This window comes from Anarhichas minor, unplaced genomic scaffold, assembly GCF_050575085.1.
Source record: "Anarhichas minor isolate MPS153535 unplaced genomic scaffold, ASM5057508v1 ptg000040l, whole genome shotgun sequence".
Lineage (NCBI taxonomy): Eukaryota > Metazoa > Chordata > Actinopteri > Perciformes > Anarhichadidae > Anarhichas > Anarhichas minor.
The window spans coordinates 1858002-1879299 of record NW_027466486.1 but is presented as its reverse complement, the minus strand read 5'-3'; the positions used below and the strand labels follow the sequence as shown (position 1 = coordinate 1879299).

Sequence of the window (21298 nt, the reverse complement as noted above, 5' to 3'; positions counted from 1 at the left end):
TGCAAATCCCCCCTTTTCGTTTCCTTTGAGCAAACTGCAAAGCTGTTTTCTTAGCACTCAGGAATGTCAACAATTTCCCCTCTTGTTTAATATTAGACCACAGAGCAATCAGGGAAAAAAAAGGGGGGGGGGGGGGGGGGACTCCTCACGTTTTTCTACAAAGTTTCAGCTTATTTTGGTGAATTGTTTGGGTCTACCTCTTTTCTATAAGATTGGGTTGACCCATGCTGTGCATTATCACAATACTTTTACTCTCATGGAAATGTATTCTCTCTCCAGAGATGTCAAAGGGCAGGTGTTAAGCACTCCTTGGGGCTATAGGAGACGCTGTGTCTTGCTCAAGGGCACTTCAACAGAGAGGATGCTTTGCTGTCTTGACTTGTGTCCCGTGGATTCTTGTTTTAATTACCATGTCACTCATATGCCCGTTGCCAAGTCATAAAGAGGTTAATAATATAATATAGTAATATAATAAGAGTTGGACACTACATAGATGTTGCCAATGATGTTTTTTTGGTATTTACAAATGAAATCAAAAGAATTGTCCAACCCGATCAGTCGAGGAATCCCCCTGTATGGATTGCTCACACTTGAAGCTCATCCAGTACACATGGTAGGCTAATCAGCTACCTTGTGTGGCTCATTCCCACAGCATACAGTGTGTGAGATGTCAGCCGGGTCTCTGCTCCAGCTGTGCGGGAAAAAATGGAAGAAAAACAACTTGTGTCTTTGAGATTGCGACGCTGTCTTGGCTCTGTGTTGAAACAAAGTGAATGGGAGAGAGAGGGAGATGGTGCAGGTGTTGTCTGGACAGGAAGAACACTGCCTGAATAGGAAACAAAAGGGAAACGTGTGAACAAAGATGGTTGGTATGTCGGTGACTCATTCCGATGCATCTGTGTTGGAATGCCCGATGGGGTAGCCCATAATTGCACAAGGCAATTCCCCCCCCGTCCCACGTAAAACTTAATGTGAGTAAGGACTGTGTTTTGGTGTCTTGTTCTTGCACTTTGAACCTTCATTTAATTGTACTTTCACTCTTGAAACCCCACATGACATGATTACTTGTTACGTCCACGTTTCAGTGAGTGCTGGATCTGTTGTTCTTCTGAATTTATCAGACTTCCTCGATTAGACTCTGCATCAAAAGCTCAACTGAATCCCTAGCCCGGGGGCTGGCTTTCTCTGATGCTGGAAGAACTACGCCGTGAATACAAAAACAGTTCGACACGGTACCTGAGCTGAAGGGGAAAGCATCTGTGGTGCTTTACGACTGGAGATAACCCGTTATATTCCTTCTCCATAATAGTCTCCACGACACGCTAGGAGGGGATTTTCACATCGTTTTAGATCTTGTTTATAAAATGCTCTCTCCTGAATTTATCGCTCAATCTGCCATGCTGCCAGAAGATAACGTGTAAGAGGAAACATATTAAGAGAACCGGGACAATGTCACAGAGGAAATGTGATGGATGAGATTACTGTTATTGCCATAAAGAAGGAGAAACTCTATCTCCTACCGTCGGATTGCACGTGTTATCTCCACTGTGTCTACAGTATGTGGGTGTGTACACACACTCTCAGTGTAAGGTATACAGGTGCCCTGGGTTCTCCACTCGTATCACTCCACGCTATCTAGTCCACGTAGCTGCGTTTGGATGCAAACCTTGTTTCTCAGGAAAGTCGGCTTCTAAATAGTTGAGGAAAAACATGCACATTTCCAGAGAGGCGGCCATGTGTATTTAGAGATTAACCGTGTGTTTTTATGAGTGGACTGCACAACATCATTGCTGCATGCCTCTTTCTGCAGGGATGTTGCATGACTCCTCACATCCATGTCTCAAGTGCACCAAAGGGGACAGAAGAAAGAAAATGGGTCAGCTCTTCCTGCATTTGTCTCCCTTTCTCCCTTTTCCTGGGATTGTATTTGTTCCCCCCCCCCCCCCCCCCCTCTGCTAACTTGGCCTTCTTAGTGAAGCTTGACTCCTTTCAAGGAAGCGGACCAAAGAGATTTAACCTGCCAGCTTCCCCCTAAGGAAATGATGGGCTTATCTTGCGCTTCTTACTTCAGCTCTCGGTGCTTCCTGTGGGATATTTTGTTGATTTTGGTCGGATTGGTCGCAGGTAGGCGTGTTACACCAGATACACCAGATACCAGAGTTTAGGAATAGCTCCGCCTCCTTGCAGTATATTCATACCGTAGTATCACAGCTGTTAGTCCAATTGTAAGTCTTTTTAGTTGAACAATCCGGCCAAATTATGGACTTGCATTATCTTTACTTTGTCTCTCCTTTGAGGTCATTTTCAGGCTGTGACTAAAGTAAATACCTAGTAATTCCTGGGAAAAAAGAAATACCACGTTTCAGTCTTGTGACTCCTCAGGTTTGACAGAACTGTAAACGGTAGCCGACAATCCTGTTGCAAAAGCTGCACACTGTAAACGCATCAAATCACCTGCAACAATCCTTTTTGTTCTGTCAAAGCGGACGACACAAAACAACAGGGTTTGGTTGGGGTTTGCTATAATTGCAGCTCATTTTTTAACCCTCTCCTTTAAAGGCTGCTCGCTCTTTTTCCAGCATACTTAATGGTCGGCTTGACGTGTCCGTGGCGTGTTGCACTGCGATTGCTAGTTTTGTGGAGTTACTCATGCTCGGTCCAAGCCTGAATGCTGGGCGGGGAGGGAAGGGAGCGACTGCTGACTCTGTTCTAACATGTCTGGCAGTGCCAGTGGTTTGAGATGTGTGTGTGTGTGTGTGTGTGTATGCACGCTCAGTCCACATGGAAGCCAGATGTTATGAATGTTGAAATAATTTATTCCATAGGTACCAAAGCTTACGTTGTTCTTCACTGAGTTGTGAACTTTGCTGCTCGAGCTCTCTGATACATATTTGTAACATTTTTCCCCTGATCCTTCCTTACATAATAAAGGATGGGATTATGTTAAAGAAGGGCGTGAGGAAAAAGTCGATTCTTATCTTATTCTTATTCTTATTTTATGCGATTCATCAATCTCAATTCCAGCCAAAGCACAGGTCACCACTTAGATTATGAGACACCCTTCATTTGAACATCTATCAGTCCGTAAAGCCTTAGCCAAGAACGAGCAGTGGTGTGTCTTCTCTCTGCACTGATGGCTGGTGCCACGAGTCTTAAACAAACGGCTCATCTCGGGCGGTTGGCAGAGAAGCTGGTGTGTTGGCTTATGGAAGGTTGTCATTGAGTTAGTCTTTCGCTGTCACTTTCATAATTATATCTTCATCGAGAAGGAGAACGATTCATCAAGCACAGGGCGCCGCAGCTTCTCATTCCGGAGTAATTCCTGGTCGAAGGATGATTGAAAGTCAAAAGCTGAAAGATGTGAGGAGTCTTTAGAACTCGTTTCCAGTGCGATCGCCTCTCCAGAGAACCCAGATGATGTACATTTACTGTGCGAGTTGTGGTTCGGCCTGAGGCCACCCACCATACAATTCTTCGACTTTTCTCTGTGAATTGCGTAACCACCATTACAGAGCCGTGCTGTGTGCAGGCCTGACCTTCAGGGGTTAATGAGCGTGACATTTGATGAAGGAGGACATGCAGGCATTTACTCTTCAGATCTTGGATTTGTATGAGCCAACATCTAGATTATACTTAGCGTGAAAGAGTATATTCTTTTTTTACCGGATCTGTGTTGAGGATAATTACCATAATTCAGATCCTACAGTTCATCAAGTTGAGATAAATCGTTAAAATCTGGTCGAGGTTCTCAGACTTTTAGTTTGGCTCTGGGCCAGAAACAGATTGTTTGTCCTCCCTGTTAGCTCAGTGGAAATAGATAAATATCTGTTAGATGATCTTATGGGTACGGGATCATGGGAATCAAGGTCCTAAATAATGCAGTATGTTTTCCCTCTGCCTCTCACATTAGGCTTAAAGGCTAAAAAAGACACACACAGAGCATCCAGGTATTTATGGGGGAGCAGCTAAACACGCCTCCAGGCTCTATTAATATCAGCAAGTCACAGTTATTTGTTTACACCATCTGTCGACAGTCAAATGTAAGACATCATCGGAGTCAGAACAGCTTTATTTGCAGAGTGTAACACACATATGAGCACGTTTCCGTTAGCGACAGCCACTTCCAGACAGCATGAAGAGTCAGCCAGAGGCCAAAATAGATGTTTAGACGATCCAGAAGTTATCGGTTTGGGTGGTCAAGCATGTCGCCCCACGCTCGTGCCTTTTCCTGTTTATTTTTTCAACACTCCGCTCCTCCCTTTAGTGTATCAGTAGGTTAACCAGAGGAGGCTAATTCCATCTTGTGACCAATGTGATTTAAGAGCCACTCGTCAGCTCAGCAACATTTCTCATCAGCTGAATGAACGGATCTCTTGGCAGCGGACCGAGGGCGCAGAAATTCCCATTCGGTTCCAGTGGTTGGCACTATTTATAAAAAGTTGTGCCCTTTGAAACGGCGCCCTTTAAATATTTCACCAGGGCAGTTTGTGTGCCCATGGAACAGGCTTCCTCCCATATGATTGTGTGCATGAAATTAGGATTTGCTTTGTCTATTTGCTGAATACACCCGGCCCATTGTAAAGTCTTTTTTTTAGCTCAGTCGGTACCATAACTTTTTTGTATTTTTTTGTATTCTTTTCATCCGTCAGCGGGAAGTGTTGAATGCTTACAGGTGCTGTCCAGAGGTTTGGGGGATATATTAGTTTCCATTGGCTGGCATCAGGTATCATACGCAGCCAAACAGTTTTTAGTGTTCTTTAAAAGATCTAAATATAAGTATTGTTTGGTTAGGTTGTAGTTCAGTCTGTCTCAACGATTATTTTCACTGTCACTTAATGAGCTGATCATTTACTTAATTAATCAATTAATAGATTTGTCTGAAAATATCAAAAAAATAAAAATAAATGAGCAGCACAGTTTCCCAGAGTCAAAGTAAAAAGGTTTGTTTCAGGTTTTAGGGTAAAACCCCCAAAAATCTGGTTTAAAAAAGCAGCAAATCCTCACACTTGAGAAGCTGGAATCAGCAAATGTTTGACATTTTGACTTTATTAACAGATTCATTCAACAGCTGATCCGAAGTAGTGCTGCATCTAACGATAGTTTTCATTATTAATTAGTCGCTGTACGACGAAGACTAACAATCGAGAAGCTTGAACTAATCTGTCATCGGAATAGTTACTGATTATTCTACTGTTAATCGACTGATAATCTCTCTTGCTGGTCCATGTAGTTCTCAAAGCAGGTGAAGCCAAACAAATCCAGTTGTGCACAACTGACTCGTGCACAAACCCTGTTCAGCACCAGATCGGGGATCACAGTGCACGTGTGCTGTTCCAGGTTTTTAGGACGCTGTCAGAGGATGCAGTTTGTGGGCGCATGGAGACGGCGGCGGTGCTGCTCGTTGTGTGCATCAGGAATCAAAGGCCGCCATTGTTGGAATGAGAAGCAGATGTTAGTGAGGAATTCTCCTGACTGCAGCAGTTTTTTCTTTTCTTTTTTCGTGCCCTAAGCCTTCGAGCGCTGCCTCTCTCCATCGCCCTCGCTCCTGCTTTCTGTCCCCGCTGTATACATCCACCCTCTACTCTTTTCTTTTCCTCTCTTAGCTTTCTCACTGGCTGTACCTGAAGCTATTCTTAAATCAGCGTGGTGACAGCTGCCTTCAGTTCCTTTTTCATCTCCAAGCACAGGAAGTTTTTATTTCTTTTTTTTGGGCTCCACCGTCCAACAGTTGGACGCAGAGACTCTCTCCACCCCTCTGATGTCAATGGAGGAGGGAAAGAATGAGAAAGAGAGAGGTGCAGTTGTGACAGAGGCCCTTTCTCTGTATCCCAGTGTGGGATTTGGTGGCTCTGAGGTTTGCCACGTTGACAGAATCTCTGTTTAAAAAGGCCGGAGGAAGCTCAGTCGGCTGCTCTTTGTGCGTGTGCTGCTTTAGATGGACTTTGATGTTGCATCACACTTTGCACGACAGCGAAATGGGGGGGGGGGGGGGGGGGGGTGGACAGCAGCAGTAATTTCATTATCCAGCACTCTCTTCCCTCGCAGTGTGTAAGAGAATCCACCCTTTAATTTCACAGTGGACATACACTCTGTGGTGATGTCTCATGTTCAGACCAGACATGACACAATCAATAATGACACTACTCGTTTATGTCTGAGTTACCTCAGAGCAACACGGGCGTCCGCTTACACCGTCAGCAGTCAACAATGTAATAAGCGAGTCGTAAGTGGGATGTGTGCATGGAAGTCGTGGAATCATATTTCTGGCTGAAAATGCAATATGATATGACTTCAGCTGAGCCCACTTCAAGGGCCATTAACTCTTCTACAGGGAGATCAAACTGGATGTGTGAATGTTTCCACCTTGTACACCGATTTCCAAACCCAACGCTTAACTATGCTGTAAATAAAATAACTTATACACCTTGAGTATCCATGGTGGGATGGCAGTTTACCCGTTGCATCAAGTCTAAATCCAGCTTTAGTCGGGACATTCATTCTTCCAATATTTTTTATTGTTTTTCTTTGCCGGACACCATCAATACAATTAAAAAACTAGGTATTTTCTGCAAATACTATATCTCTCTGTAAGTGATGTAGAGAAGTGATCCGATTAGATGGATCTCCCTTCTAATTAACCCCCGCTGCCGTCACACAGCTGTTTTGAAGGAGCACCTGACATATGGTCGTAGCCAGAGAGCGTGTGTTGTATTTTGGCCCACATATGTGTGCATGTTTGTCTGTCCGTGTGCTCACAGTGCAGTAGTGATGTGTTTTAATCAAGGTCAGCCGCAGAGGAGGGAGCCGTCGTGGCTCATCAGCAGACTTTGCTGAGTGGCTCGTTGTCGGCCACACTGCACATCCAATGAGCAGCGTTAATGAGAACTGATGCTGTACGTCAACAGCATGTGTATTTATGGCCGCTCTGCCCACAATGCTCCCTGTCTCTGCTGCAACAAAGCAGTGTTATATGTCGACAGCAGGCGCAGTGAATGGGTACTTACTCCGAAAAGCACTTTGTGACTTTGCAGCAGAGGTCCGAGCCCACAGTTAGAGCTGTTATTTATCGGTATCACCGCGGTCAGTAATTCTGGTGATGTTTCCACTGCTGCATGCTTTGTTAAAGTAACAATTTACTGATTTTAAAGCTGGTCTTTCACTTTTATAATTATTCTCCTAGTTTGTAAAGGCAGAACAAACAATGTTTGACTTGAATCCTCTATTCTAATAGCTGGAGGAGGCCTGACTGCAGCGAAACCAGAATTTTAGTAGTTGCACGTGGCTGAAGCGGTTTACAAAAACTGACTCGAACTCCTCAACTTTTCTGTGTCGTGAATAAACCGTTAACTCTCTAATGTAATCTTTTCAAATGCAAATGGTTTCTCACTCTGTAATGTGGTCCGTCCTATCTGTTTGTAATGACAACGTGGCTGCAAGGTGAGTGACTTTCAACAGGAAGAAGTGATAATCTAGATTGATTGTTCCTTTACATTCTCTTGTCTGGTCTGAGACTTCTCACACCCTCTGAAGGACTCACACGTCCTCAGGCTCAGTTCATGCTGTGAGCTTTCTGCTGCTCACAGGACAACTGGTAATGTTTGAGGTGTGTGTATTCTCTCTCTAGTGTGTGTGTGAGAGGGAGAGGTAGAAAACAATGGGAACACATTGCTGGCATGTCATTTAACCTGACGGGATAAAGTCTAAATTTCTAAACACGAAAATTCAGTTTGCAGATGTTCTTTCACATTCCAGTAACACTGCTTTGACAATAACAGATTCTATCTCGTGAAAAAAAAAAGTGAGCATTGCTTTCAAAACAATACCACCGCAAAAGAGAGGATCAATTTAGTATTGGGACATTTTAAATACTTGCATTTCCCAAACTCAAAGCCACAGTCTGACTCCTCCCAGCAGACAGTGAAGAATTCAAATCAAACAGCCGAAATCATGTCAACAGAACTGAACGCGCTGACTAAAACCGAAGCCAGGAGGAATATGTGGAGCCGTTTGTTTTACAGAGCCAACAAAGTCACACCCAGTCGACATCTAAACCCCTGTGCACACGTCTCTCAACAGCTGTTAAAGTCAAGCTTGGTTTACATAGATTTGTTTACTGCATTGTTGTATTTCTGGTTTGTTCAAGTCCCCTAAAGTTAAAGTTGAAAGTAGTTTAAGAGAAAGTGGTTATGAGTCACTCGGTGTTTTCTTCATGCCATCGTTGCATTACATCAGTTCTCCTCCAGACAGATGTTCATTCAGGAGTCGCCGACATTCCCCTGAAATCATATTCATGAACACAAACAGGAATGCTGCCTTTCTTTTGTTTCCCCGATCCTGTCAGACTCTTTTAGTGAGAACATATTCTTCTGCAGATTGGCTGTTTTTAAATGATAATTTAGATCGTCAAACTAATTCATCATTTTAATGTCAACATCTTCATATGCTTAATCTTCGCCTACGTGTCTCCACAGTGGCTGACTGCAGCTCGGGTCCCCATGCTCTGCCCTGTGAGTGCTGCTTGGCCTGCTGAGCCCATAGGTGCTGGTGTGTCTGTACTGGGCTGCAGCTGAAGCAGGGATACAGTGACTGGTGGTGGTCGTCATCAGAGGGCCCAGAGCCCCGGTAGCAGGCGGAGGGGCCTGTCCTGTCCGAGCCACACGAAGATGAACAGACTGAACTTCCATAACAACAAAACCATGCAGGACCGCCGCTGTGTCTGTGTCTTTTTGCCCAATGATGACACCCTCAATATCATAGTCAATGTGAGTGCAAATGTTAACCATATTCATAGCAATGCTGCTCAGTTCAACTTTAAGATATGAAAAAAGAAGCACTTCCCCATGTCTTCTCAGATTAAGTTAAAGAAATAGTTTTTAAATGCACTTATTTGCTTTTTTTATTTGCTGTCACATAACCACAGCACGTAACCCCCCCACCATAAAACCACAACGTGTCATTCTTAAAATTATTTTCTTGTATGATTTATTCAAATAAGATACAGTATGTTAATTAGTGAGCTTTAGAAGAGCCTGGTATAACCTTTGGACAGAGCCAACCCCAGTTCCAGTCTTTATGCTAAGCTAAGCTAAGCATTGAGAGGTTTTTCCTTTCATAATAAATTGTGGTCGGTGTTTCTTGGCAGCTATCAGCTGCTACTTATGAAACCCTTCTTTGTGGAAACCATAGGAATCTATTTTCATTCTATAATAAGTGCTCCATATTTCATTTTTTCATCGCTGCTCCCTACATTAATTGAACTACGTTTTGTGGTTTATAACAACATGAGATTCATGCCAGACATTAGCAGTGGGGTAGCTTATGTGTGACTATTTATGTTTGTGTGATTAATATAATGGCTAACAGACGATCCTCCTCCTCTTCTCTCCTCCCCAGGTGAAGACCTTGTGCCAGGAACTGTTGGTCCAGGTGTGTGACCTCCTGAGGCTGAAGGACTGTCACCTGTTTGGACTCAGCGTTATTCAGAGTGAGACTTCTCATTTCAGGGATTCATTTAGGGGGAAACAAACAAATCTCTGTTTGTGCAGTTCCGTATGTTGTTTTTGTGATATGACGCACACGGTGTATCTATAATTTAACTTGTTTACCTCTCAACTGAACGGAACGGCTTTTATTTTCTGCCGCTTCACATTTCCATCAACCGTGTTCAATATGAATTCACTTTTATTTCTTATTATTCAGTTGAGTCATTCAAATTGTGGAGTGAGAGAGCCTCATAAAAACACTGTAACTAGGTGGTTGCTTTTCCTCAGACCAATAACTTGGCTGAGAAACAGGAATCCACCCTAAACGTAGCATCTCTCACCTACATGTCATGGCGGTCTCCCAGGAGCCGGGCCTCCTCGTCATGACTGGCTCCCATTGTGCAGCGAGGCTTGCGTTGTTTTTATGGTGACGGCGCGGTGAGGGTCGTACGCATAGAATGAGTCACTGCGTCGGCAGTATGGCGAGACAGACAGCGGCTGACAGTCGTAGGCAGCTGCAAAGGGAGAGTTGATTGCACAGGCAGTGTTTTCAGACAGCTGGCCCCCAGATGAGCCAACGATGGCCCAGCAGGTCAGTAGAGCAGGAGCCAATGGGTCTGATTGTGGGACATTCCTGAAGTGCTTGTCTGAACAGCGTGAAATCCCCAAGGCAAACAGAGGCCACCCAGTCCCTGTGTGTCACCCACTGTCCCCTCGACCAGAGTGTCCACAGCCAGGGCCACCAGACACGGGTTCAAACACGTCTTTGTTTGCTTGATGTTTGGAGGATTTAACTCGCATGAAAAAAAACAATATATCCAGCGTTGATGAGGGCAGAAGGTGTACTTTTCTGTAACCGTTTAGCAGAAACTGTGGCTGAATGGCTAGCGGAAGCTGTGTGGAGCTGAAAACATCCGTCGATTAGTCGGTCAATGGAAAATGAATGCAACTATTTTGAAAACCAATTGATCGTTAAAGTAACACAGGTTCTAGCCTCTTAAATGTGAATGTTCAAAGTATTTTTTGACCCCAAACAAGCAAGAAGACGTCATCTTGGTCTCACTGTTTTTTGGCTTCTACAGACCAAACGATGAATTGATTCATGAGGGTAATAATCGGTAGATCATCCGTTAATGAGAATAATGGTTAGTTGCAGCCTTAAAGCAGTGTGGGATGCTTCACTTTTGTTGCTCTGTCTACTTTTCATCCAAACATCTCATGACATCCCTCCACATTTCATAGCAACTATATAATTAAGTAGGTGTTTTTTATTCTTCATGCAATCTGTCAGAATTTATGTTTCCGTCTTTGTAAAGTGACATATTCTATTTAAACACCACAAACACCAGAGTGTGTATGTGTGTGGTTCCGCCATGTTGTTCGTCCCTTTTATACAGATGTCAATTTGGCACTGTTACGACCTCCACTGCCAGCTTAATGGCGGAACAACTCTGCCGCCACAACTCTGTCTGTACTGTTTGACAGAATGGCGAGGCGAAAAAATGGTGCAACAGTCCCTCCTTTAACAGGCTGTGTGAAAGGGTTAATAAAAACTTCTCACAGTGAAGTCTCTGGATTAGCAGCAACCATGTTTTTTTTCTGGAAACACACATTGCTGTTAAGTTTTTTCAAGTGTCATATTTGGATTCCTGAAGCACCACAAACCAAATATCATTGGCCTCTATTGTATCGGGATGGCGTCAGACGTCTCTGTGGTGGAGATCTCAGATTGCTGCCAAATAAAACCAAAACTATCTTCATGGGAAGAGAAATCACGCTGCTTTTTGTTTTTCACTGAACAAACAAAAACAAGCCGTTCATACAAATCTGAATATTCAGGACATCATAGTTATGTGTCGCTACTCTTGTCATAGTGAAAGTCTTCATTGTTGTTTACAAATGTGATTTGTTCAGCCAGCGGGCTCCTGTTCCTCATTTTCTTTCGCTTTTCAACTGGTTTTCATTGTATAGAAACTCTCGAGTTGTCACATCAGCAGGCCCGCAGCTCATGAAAGGCGTCACTTCAGGAGCAGATTAATGCATGACAGAGTGAGATGAAGAAATGAGAAGGAGCACCAGAGAGTCTGAGTACAAAGGGAAGTGCAGACGGAGGCTGTCTGATGTGACGGCTCTGAGGCTTGAGTCTTTGAACAGGGCGCATTCAGGGGGGGATTTCTCTCTGTGCTGCATACATATGAAGGCACCTATACATCCACACGTACACGCACGTGGATGACACGCAGTATGAGTTTCAGTAGCTAACGTGTTCCTCTCCTCTGACAGATAATGAGAACATCTATATGGAGCTGGATCAGAAACTATCCAAATACTGCCCCAAAGAATGGAAGAGAGAAGCCAGCAAGGTGAGAAATGATGATGTTCAACAGTGAGAAGATGTTAAATTCTTCCTGTTTTAGAAAGTAAACAAGGATCTCCACTTGTTTCTTTTCCAGGGCATCGACCAGTTTGGGCCTCCAATGATCATTCACTTCAGAGCTCAGTACTACGTTGAGAACGGGAGATTAATCAGGCAAGTAAAGCCCCTCAACTGTAAACAACTTAGAGTCACAGGTGACATTAAACACCTGTACAAACTGCTCTAGCATCAAGCAGTTTAACACCTGATTTTATTTTCTTCTTATGCCCTGCAGTGACCGGGCAGCCAGGTACTATTACTACTGGCACTTGAGGAAACAGGTGCTGCTCTCACAGTGTATCCAAAGGGAGGAGGCCTACTTCCTCCTGGCAGCCTTCGCCCTGCAGGCTGACCTGGGCAACTTCAAGCGTAACAAGCACTTTGGGAAGTACTTTGAACCCGAAGCCTACTTCCCTCCATGGGTGAGTGTGTCCAACGAGTAGCGTATGTGGGCTGAGCCCTCGCATGTCAAACTTATCAGACGAGAAGAGGTGATTTATGCGTTCCTTTACCTTCCTGTTCACACCAAACCACATCTGGATCCTCCCTGTTGTGCTGCGCCTGCACCTGATCACATCTTGTTTTAATATCACATGGACATATTTTCTCTCTGGCTCTTATTTAAAATTGCTTTGTCTGGGTGCTGTGGCTAATGTACACTTGCTCTCCTGGCTTTGAATTGTTATTTTCATGGTTGGGTCTTGATTTATTATGCTTATTAAAAGTTATTAGCATACAAAACATACAATTAATATGCTCTCCTCAAGTCCACAAGACTTCAATGACAGAACATTTTTAAACACACTTCAAATGTCTTGTTTTATCATTATGATATACGTATAATAGAAAAACGCAGCAAATCCTCACTCTAGAGAGAGGAAATGCTTGCATATAGAGAGGGGTATGACAAAGGGCCCCAGTTATGTGGCTGTTGTACGATACTTTGATTGGCTTCTGGTGCGGCATACATAAGAAGCTTAAAAGTTGTGTTAAGTATGAGTATCATAAAGTAAACATATTACTGTCTTAGACCGTTAAATCCTTCTGTGGTGAGTCTGTCTGATACTCCGGTGATGCACAGTGACATCAGTGACTTAAATAGGTCTCAGCTGAAAAAGACCAAAAATAAAGTGCTGTACCACTGACTGAGAAGTTGAAATATACAGTTACGGTGTCGGGATGTGTTCGGTGTCCTGGCCCGCGGTGTCTACAGTATGTGGGTCTGTAGCCACCTTCCATTAATCACACTGACCAAACACTTAACGACAGCTCCATAGCCGAGCATGTGGAATAGTGAGAACTGGGACACTACGTTTATTTTTGTCCCTGGAAGGAGCACACGCTGTTGTTGTTTTAGTTATTTCTTGAGAAATGCTCCGACTGATGCTCGACTCCACCTCTCTGGCTACGACTGCCACACCCGTCTGATTGCCCCTCACTTCCTGTAATTAGCCTCCTTATCGCCACTTGAAACCGGCGGGGACAGGAAGTCGTTTGATGATGAGCGCTACCCGACGACCCGTAAATCTCCCACAGATTTAGGTGCTTAGAAAGCTTTCTTACAAAATCCTCAAAAGCCACATGCAAGGCTTAGCCAGCGCGTTTCCCGTTAGTGCCTCTGGCTCTCGTTGAGTCTCTCCAGGTTGACATCTGTCTACCCTGCGGCAGGAAGCTTCATTACCCTCATTGGCAGACTTTGCTGCCAGTCTGCTGTAATTGTTCTGTACGACTTCAGGGCAGCCGAGCGTGACTCTCCGCTCTTTCTCTCCCCGCTCAGGTGATAGCCAAGCGCGGCCGCGAGTACATCCTGAGGCATATCCCCAACATGCACAAAGACCAGTTTGCTCTCACGGCTTCAGAGGCACACCTTAAGTACATCAAGGAATGTGCCCATCTCGATGACGTCCCTGTCCACTACTACAGACTCTACAAGGTGAGAGATGTGGAGTACAGGATCAGATGTACTGTAGCTATCTCTTGTTATTGTCTATTCCAACACAGATCACATTATTGTTAATGTCCAAGACAATTTATCTCTACGTGCAGATGTCAATACTGGCGCACTAATTTGGTTGCTTTGCTAGTTTTGCATTTGGCTAAGAGAGCAGTTGATGCATTAACTGCTCATTAGATTTCAGGTTATTCCACTACATCGGGTGTGACTTGATCTTTGCCTGATGTGTATTTGATCTCTTTCAACAGGACAAGAAGGAAGTGGAGGCATCTCTTACATTGGGACTGACTTTACGTGGTATCCAAATATTTCAGGTAATCCACGTTTCTTACATAATAATGCAGGTTGTGTCTAATGTGATTAGACTTGAATGTTTTGCTGTTTGTTTCCTGATTTATGTATTTCTGCAAATAAGATGACTGCTATCTTATCAAGTAATGTTTGTCCATTGTATTGAATCATAAAAGTCTTAAATCTGCCATTTAATCAGATTATTAAGTAAGTCTCTGTTTTCTCATGTAAACATTGTTATTAAACATGAACTTAAACTGAATATCTAAAATCTACATTTTGAAGATGTCAACATTGTCTCTTGGCTATCTTTTACTATTTTCTAAAATATTATAGTTATAGTATGCGATTTCAGCGAAAAAGTAATTAATCAACAGTGTAAATAGTTGAAGAGAGAATAAATCATATTTCTGCACTCTTGGGTCTTGATTTGGTGAGAATTACTGAAACAAGTCGATACTTGATGTAAACAAGTATAAAAATCTTACTGTACTGGAAGATTACTTACAAAACAAGACTTTCAGAGCTGAATATTGGACAAATGTTACAAAGTGTTTTTGCAGTGTGTTACAGCAGTGGTGTCTTTTTACTGATCAGCGTACCTGTAATGATTGACTTCATGTGTCTGTGCTTCTGTGTTGAAGAATGTCGGGTCTGTGAGGCAACTCTTGTACGACTTCCCCTGGACCAACGTGGGAAAACTGGTGTTTGTGGTGAGTCGGATGCACCGTCACCACTTTCTTTTACAGTTTGTTTTTTTTACTCATTCCAGCGATGACAAACCCAAGCATCCCCCGGCTTCTGCCGATGTTTTTGAAAGCCTAGCTCTTGCTCGGGGTCGTGGAAATTTTTACGCAAGGCTTCCTTTCTCCACACTGCCGTTTTAAGTCCTCTGGAACTAATCAGGGATTTAGGAAGACTTTCCTTGCACACAGACACACATGGGCAGACACTGTATACTGTATACATATTTTCCTGTCATCAGGAGCAGTATTTTCTCTTATATGATATACATACCTCTTGATTTATTCATTTTGGCAATTATTACTGGTGTCCCTCTGCCTTTTTAAAGGAATTCCTGTTAAATCTTCTCATCTGGGCTCTGAGTCAGCCTGTCGTTAAGCTGAGCACAGCAGTCGGTTAATTTGATTCCATAGGGTTTCTGTTATCGCAGAAAGGCAGAGAAGCTTACTATATATCTGTTTCACTCTGACGGCTTCACGTTCACCGCCAGTCGGCTATTAATCACAATCCAGAGAGGTCGTTATTGCTTATCACTGCTGTTGCACGGAAACAAGCCCTTGCAACTCTATTTTTGGCTACTTTTTGGGCTATTTTTATTCAATTGAAGGGACTTTATAAGCAGGTTTCATGACTGCAAGGCCCCCTGAGAAACTTGCTTTGTCGTCCCAGAAGGTTTTGTGATTGGCTTCGGCCTAATTTTGATGCAAACAACTGTCGCGTCTGCCACACAGTCCGCGCTAAAGACATCCTGTTTTCCTCATTCTTGTTTTTTCGGTGGTTTCCCCGCGTCTGCCGTCTGCAGCGTCGTGAGACTGAACCGCTGTGGTTTCACTGTGGACGTGAAGGGCCTCTCGTGGCCCTGTCCCACCCTTCTCCTGAATAACAGGCTTTCTGCTCCACCCCACCCGCCAGTCACGTCATCCAACACCGCTGCCACCACGGCTGCAGCTACGGGCCGAGCGAGCCAGAGCGCGGAGCAGGGCGGAGGGACGTGTGGGTCAATAAACACCAGATGTTGCAATGGTTTCAGGGGGATTTTCTATTCAGGATATTTGGCCCGGGACGAGGTTTAAGGGAAGGACGGGATACATAGATAAATGTGTGTGTCAGTGTCTCTGAGACTCGACCTCGCCAGCGGCCTATCTGGTTGATGCTGGTCTTTTTGATGGATTGTTGGATTAAAACCGGCCCCGTGGGTGATGCGGGGAGTCCTCAATGTGTGTGGCCTTTTAGGGAGGTCTGGTTGGAAGGGAGAGAAAGTTGTCCAGCTGTCCTGAGCAGAGAACATTGATGGAGTGAACATGTGTACTGCATGACACAAGAAACTTTTCTAAGTGGCGTCTTAACACCTTTTAAAAACCTGCCACTTGACACAGTCTGCTGCTGGGTGTATTTGGTCTGAAATAGAGTTCCAACCAGCAAGGAAAGCCATGTTTGAATTTTTAATTATCTTTAAATAGTTAAACCCTAAGAGCCTGATAGATGCGGTTGCATGACGGGAGAATTAGTGATGTGAGGGTTGCAGATACTGTGCTTTGCCAATATTGCTTGTAGATGACTATCGGCAGACACCTGGCTCCTACACTGCTCTTAAACATGTAAAGTACCACTCACAAGGCCGGTTATGACATTTCTGAATAGTGTAACTTATCCTGAAAATAACAACATAATATACATGCATATAACAGGCTAAAACACGGAGTCGATAAAATGAGTGTAAACCAATCAAAACCAGCCGAGGGTACAGAGAGTTCAGATCACCAGGGACAGTAGAGATTTCCTACAGCAGTAACCAGACTTGCCTCATTCACACTTGGTCGCTGCCCAGTATGGTTTTTACTGGTGGCCACTAGAAGCTGCAGGGAGGCAGTTTGAGGTTGAAGACAAATACTCAACTTTATTTTCCCACCCAGAGTTTTTCCTGCAGGTCCAGGGATTTGAACAGGAAGTCTTTCAGCCTCAAGGATACTTCTAACCAGAGAAAATTACATTTTATAGGAAAGCCACTGTCAATGAGCAAATGTCAGATGGTTTTTATGACTCATTTCCTGATAGTACAAAGCTGAATACCTATGATATACTTCCCTATGTACAGGCTTTAAATACTTGGATGAAGAAGGTTTCTTTTTTTCTTAGGTTAAATAAAACGAAGGCTCAGTCTTGTGGTCAGAAATGTGCAGGTCTTTACATTTTCCACGGCTTTAAACCCACCCGTTGCCTTTGAAAGTCCAAACCCTCGCTCAAATGTTTATAGGTCTGTAATAGAAAGCACCCCGCTGACACTAAAGACAGCTGTTATTGGGTCGAGCCTTTGCCGAAGAGCGGGAGAAAGCACAAAACCACCATCTTAGTTTTTCCGTGCGTTCAGCCAACATGTCCTCTCCTTGGAAAATCATCAGAACTGCTCAAAAATGTTCAGTTTCAGTCGAAATGAAGAACAGACACATGGACTGATTGTTCCATTGTGTTTGGCTGCAGAATACTTTTCAAGAACAGACCTCCCTCCCCCTGAGGTTTGCCTTCGGGCCTGTCTGGCACTCAATCCTGATTTGAAATCCGCATTCCTATTTCATAATCTTATATTATTAACTGCTATAATTCCTGTAATCAACTTTTTTTTTCTCCTCCAACTCTCGCAGGGGAAGAAGTTTGAAATCCTTCCCGACGGTCTGCCCTCGGCCCGTAAACTCATCTACTACACAGGTTGTCCCGTGCGCTCCCGCCACCTCCTGCAGCTGCTCAGCAATAGCCACCGGCTCTACATGAACCTGCAGCCCGTTCTCAAACAAGTCCGCCGGTTAGAGGAAAACGAAGGTATTTTCTGGCATTTTGATGTTGTTCTTGCATTTCTTATCATTGTGTGTCAAAACATACATTTGCATTTTGGTTTAATATTTCAGCAAAAACTCCTTGAGCAGCTACTTTGTCCGAAGCCCAACAGAGGAGGGGTCAATATTTTCTTGGAGTCTCAGAGCTGGTCGCTGCTCAGGGAGCCAAAAAGTAGTCTGACACAAAACCCTCAAATGTCAAATTGTAATTTTTACTCCTTGTTTTTTGTACAAATTAAACAAAAGAGACGTGTTAATTATTGTGCTTTAGGGGTGCTGGTAGGCAGATTTTGTTTCCTCTGAACAGAGACAGGCTAGCCGTTTCCCCCTGTTTCCAGTCTTTATGCTAAGCTAAGCTAACCAGCTGCTTTTTCCATATTTCCAAGACAGACATGAGAGTAATATCAACCCTTTCATCTAATCCACCAGAAAATGTAGAACTCTTGCTTTAAGGGTTCTAATTTAAGATAACATTTAAATTTTTCGCACATGGAATTCATATTTTGAACTCTATCTGATCTGATTTCAGAGAAGAAGCAGTACAGGGAGTCGTACATCAGCGATGCTCTCGAACTGGACATGGACCAGCTGGACAAACGTTCCCGAGCCAGCGGCAGCAGCGCGGGGAGCATGTCTCATCACAAACGCCTGTCCCGCCACTCCACGACCAGCCACGGCAGCTCTCACACCTCCGGCATTGAGGCGGACAGCTTCAGGGCCTCGGGTCAGGCGCCGCACAGGCCGCTCCGAACCTGCAGCTCGTCCACGACCAGCCACGGGAGCTCGCACACCTCCGGCATCGAGAGCAGCGGCAAGGAGCGCATACTGGACGATGACGGTAAGAGCGGGGAGTTGATGTTGAGTTGATGTTTTATCCCCCCCCCCCCCCCCCCCGAAATATATATAAAAAGAACTAAACAGCATGAGGGGTGTTTTAACTGACAAACAGACAAAGACACCAACATTTCTTATGAGTAGAAGTAAACACATGGTGCTAATATTATGTTTTTAATTCATTGTTTTCAGTGTTTAAGTGACGTTTCCCACAACTGTTTCATGAAATTTGAGCTTTTCTAAAGAATCCACATGAAGTGGTGTATTTGACAGTTGTGTCAGCGGATTTAGCAGTTTGTTCAAAATCCTCCTTCAGAGATCGAGATGCTTGTGGACGACCCCAAAGACTACGAGGAGCTTCACGAGATGGTTCTGGACCAGGAGCTGTGTATCCACATCACTGAGGACATGTTGACCATGTTGCCTGATCAGACCAACGGATACTCAGGTACAGATGGCGTCTCATGGTCTCTGCTCTACTTTTACATTTTACACTTTGAGTGAAGACTCTTGTTCTACAATATTGTGAGTGAAAAGTATTTGGTGAACAACTGTCAAACCCATCGTGTACAGACATAACAAATCTCAGACAACCATAAAGAAGCAGTAGGGGTTATAATAAACCCAGACTGAATTATTTCTTTGTCTGTGGAGTTATTTCTAATGGCTACCATGAAGCAGGTGCACACTGAGCCGAGTGAAGATGAAGAATTGTTTCATTCTGTGGCTGAATGTTGTGATCTGTTCTCCCCAGGGCTGATAGTAAAAGACGTCAGCTCCTCCACTTCCAGCTCCTCTGAGACGGTCGTCAAGATGAGAGGACAGAGCATCGAGTCTCTGCCACAGGTAACTCAGATTTAACTTGTATTTGCACAATACACGAAAACATCCAACATTTGTAGTGATGTTCAACTGCTTCTCAGGAGATCAGGATGTAAATGTTTTGAGTTGTTTTTTTTACAATTGGCACTTGAAAACTTGTTTCTGCTTTGCATAAACAAAATAAATATTTTCGGAGTCGCAAAGGATTTATACTTGAGACGAGTTTCCCCCGCTACACATATATACCATGTAGGTTTTGATTCATAGTTCAGCATGGGATTGACATCACCACCACGACACTTCGTTCATTCATTCATTGAGACTCAAGCAACAAGTGGGACAGTCTGGCTCGTTTCATGACTGAATAGGAAACTGTTAATGTTACATTGTAGCTGCCGTAGTCATGACATGTTGTAACATTTTAGAGGAGGAACAGCTTCTTTCATAACATTTGATTTGTTGCTTTCCACCTGCAGACTTCTGTGTGCGGGAAGCCTCAGTCCTCGACCGACCGACACAGCCAGTCTCTAGACGACGTCCGGCTCTACCAGAAGGACTGCCTGCAGTGGGCGGAGCTCTGCCAGGACACCGCCCACAGCTACACGTTCGGCTGCGCCCAGGAGCTGAGCGACGGCGGCGGCGGAGGCGGCAGCGGCGGCGGCAGCGGCGGCGGCGGAGGCGGCGGCGGTGGCGGCGGCGGCTATCAGGGCCTCGCCGATCAGCGCGCCGGCATGCTCGGCGAGCAGCACCCGTTTCCCATCAAGAGAACCAACAAGTACTTCTCCCTGGATCTGACCAGCGAAGAGGTCCCAGAGTTTGTGGTGTGAAGGCAAGGAAACGAGGCAAGGTGACCTTTTTTTGCCCCGACGTAGAGCTGCTTCAGCCCTCAGGGAACGAGACCAGAGAGGAGCGTTGGAAGAGGTGGTTTCTAGGATGAGTAAACAAGTCGGCTGTCCCTTCACTTACCACGAATAACACATAATAAATGAACAAACATGGAGGACTCTGGCTGAAAAGGGAACTTAAAGAACCTTGGTTCAAAGAAATCTGCATCTTTACAACGTAACGTGAGCTGCTCCCCTGTGGGAAAGGAAACAAAAGGGATCGTGTCATCTTTTAAAACAACATTTTTATTCAAATCTGTCTCCTCCAAACTGGTTTCAAGAACCACGCATCGTGTTTTACCTGCTTTATAAAGTCATAAACAGACTCTGTGCGCGTGCACGTGGGCTTACAGCAGACAGAGACTCGTGCACAGACATGAGCAGCATATCAAAGATCTTCTCTGGAGGACACAGAGGACAAAAATCACTCTTGAGCTACGAACCAAAGACAAGAAATGGAAATGAACTATGTCCAACTTTTTCTCAGTGTGTAGCCATGATGAAAAACAATTCAAAGTCCTGCTGGGAGGGAAGAAGAACCCATAATCCTTTGAGAGGAAGCAGCCTTGGTTTCTTCTTCTAAGCCACTTCATTTGACCTCAGCAGGAAGTGCAGTGTGCCAACTCCCCCCCCCCCGCCCCGCTCGGACTGGACTCTCAATCATGTGAACACACCCCCGATGTGCCTTCATCACACTATGCAGGTGTCAAACCGTCGCCTTGACAATCACACACCCTCATCACCTGAGTCTTTTTTTAAAGATCCAAATATTCATAATTCAAAGCTCGACATCGTTATTTAACCTCAAGAAGGTTCTTCAGCATCTTAAGTGTCAAAAAGACTTGATTTCAAAACTGTTTCATGTCCTGTGAACTCCGACGAGTTTCCCGGGAGGAATGAGGTCGAGTGAGTTCCGACATGTCCTGACTTGCGTCGAGTTTGCAGCCACAAAAGCTTCCCTGTAATCTAAACTCAAAATGGAGCCCGGTTGGCTGCCGGCCAAAACAAAACGTACATTTTGATGCATACATGTGCGTCTTCCT

General features: G+C 44.4%; 1 protein-coding gene across 2 annotated transcripts; it reads left to right on the top strand.

Moving 5' to 3' along the window:
• The first annotated feature begins 8663 nt into the window (after positions 1 to 8663).
• frmd6 (FERM domain containing 6) lies at positions 8664 to 20198 on the top strand. Of its 2 annotated transcripts, none has more exons than XM_076108589.1 (13): positions 8664 to 8762; positions 9394 to 9484; positions 11766 to 11845; positions 11936 to 12012; positions 12134 to 12320; positions 13676 to 13831; positions 14101 to 14166; positions 14788 to 14856; positions 17527 to 17701; positions 18245 to 18553; positions 18866 to 18997; positions 19304 to 19395; positions 19848 to 20198. In XM_076108589.1, exons 1-13 carry the CDS (start codon positions 8664 to 8666, stop codon positions 20196 to 20198), a joined length of 1884 nt encoding a protein of 627 aa, XP_075964704.1. The 2 variants fall into 2 exon arrangements, with proteins under 2 accessions (XP_075964704.1, XP_075964703.1); XM_076108588.1 differs by having other exon boundaries at positions 11900 to 12012.
• Positions 20199 to 21298: the final 1100 nt, after the last annotated feature.

What these genes read in the sequence shown, in the direction of transcription:
- frmd6 (XM_076108588.1), top strand. Translation starts at nt 8,664, where the DNA reads ATGAACAGACTGAACTTCCATAACAACAAAACCATGCAGGACCGCCGC. An exon ending in ACTACTACAGACTCTACAAG is followed by an intron (nt 13,832 to 14,100) that starts GTGAGAGATGTG and finishes CTCTTTCAACAG; the next exon opens with GACAAGAAGGAAGTGGAGGC. An exon ending in TCAGACCAACGGATACTCAG is followed by an intron (nt 18,998 to 19,303) that starts GTACAGATGGCG and finishes TGTTCTCCCCAG; the next exon opens with GGCTGATAGTAAAAGACGTC.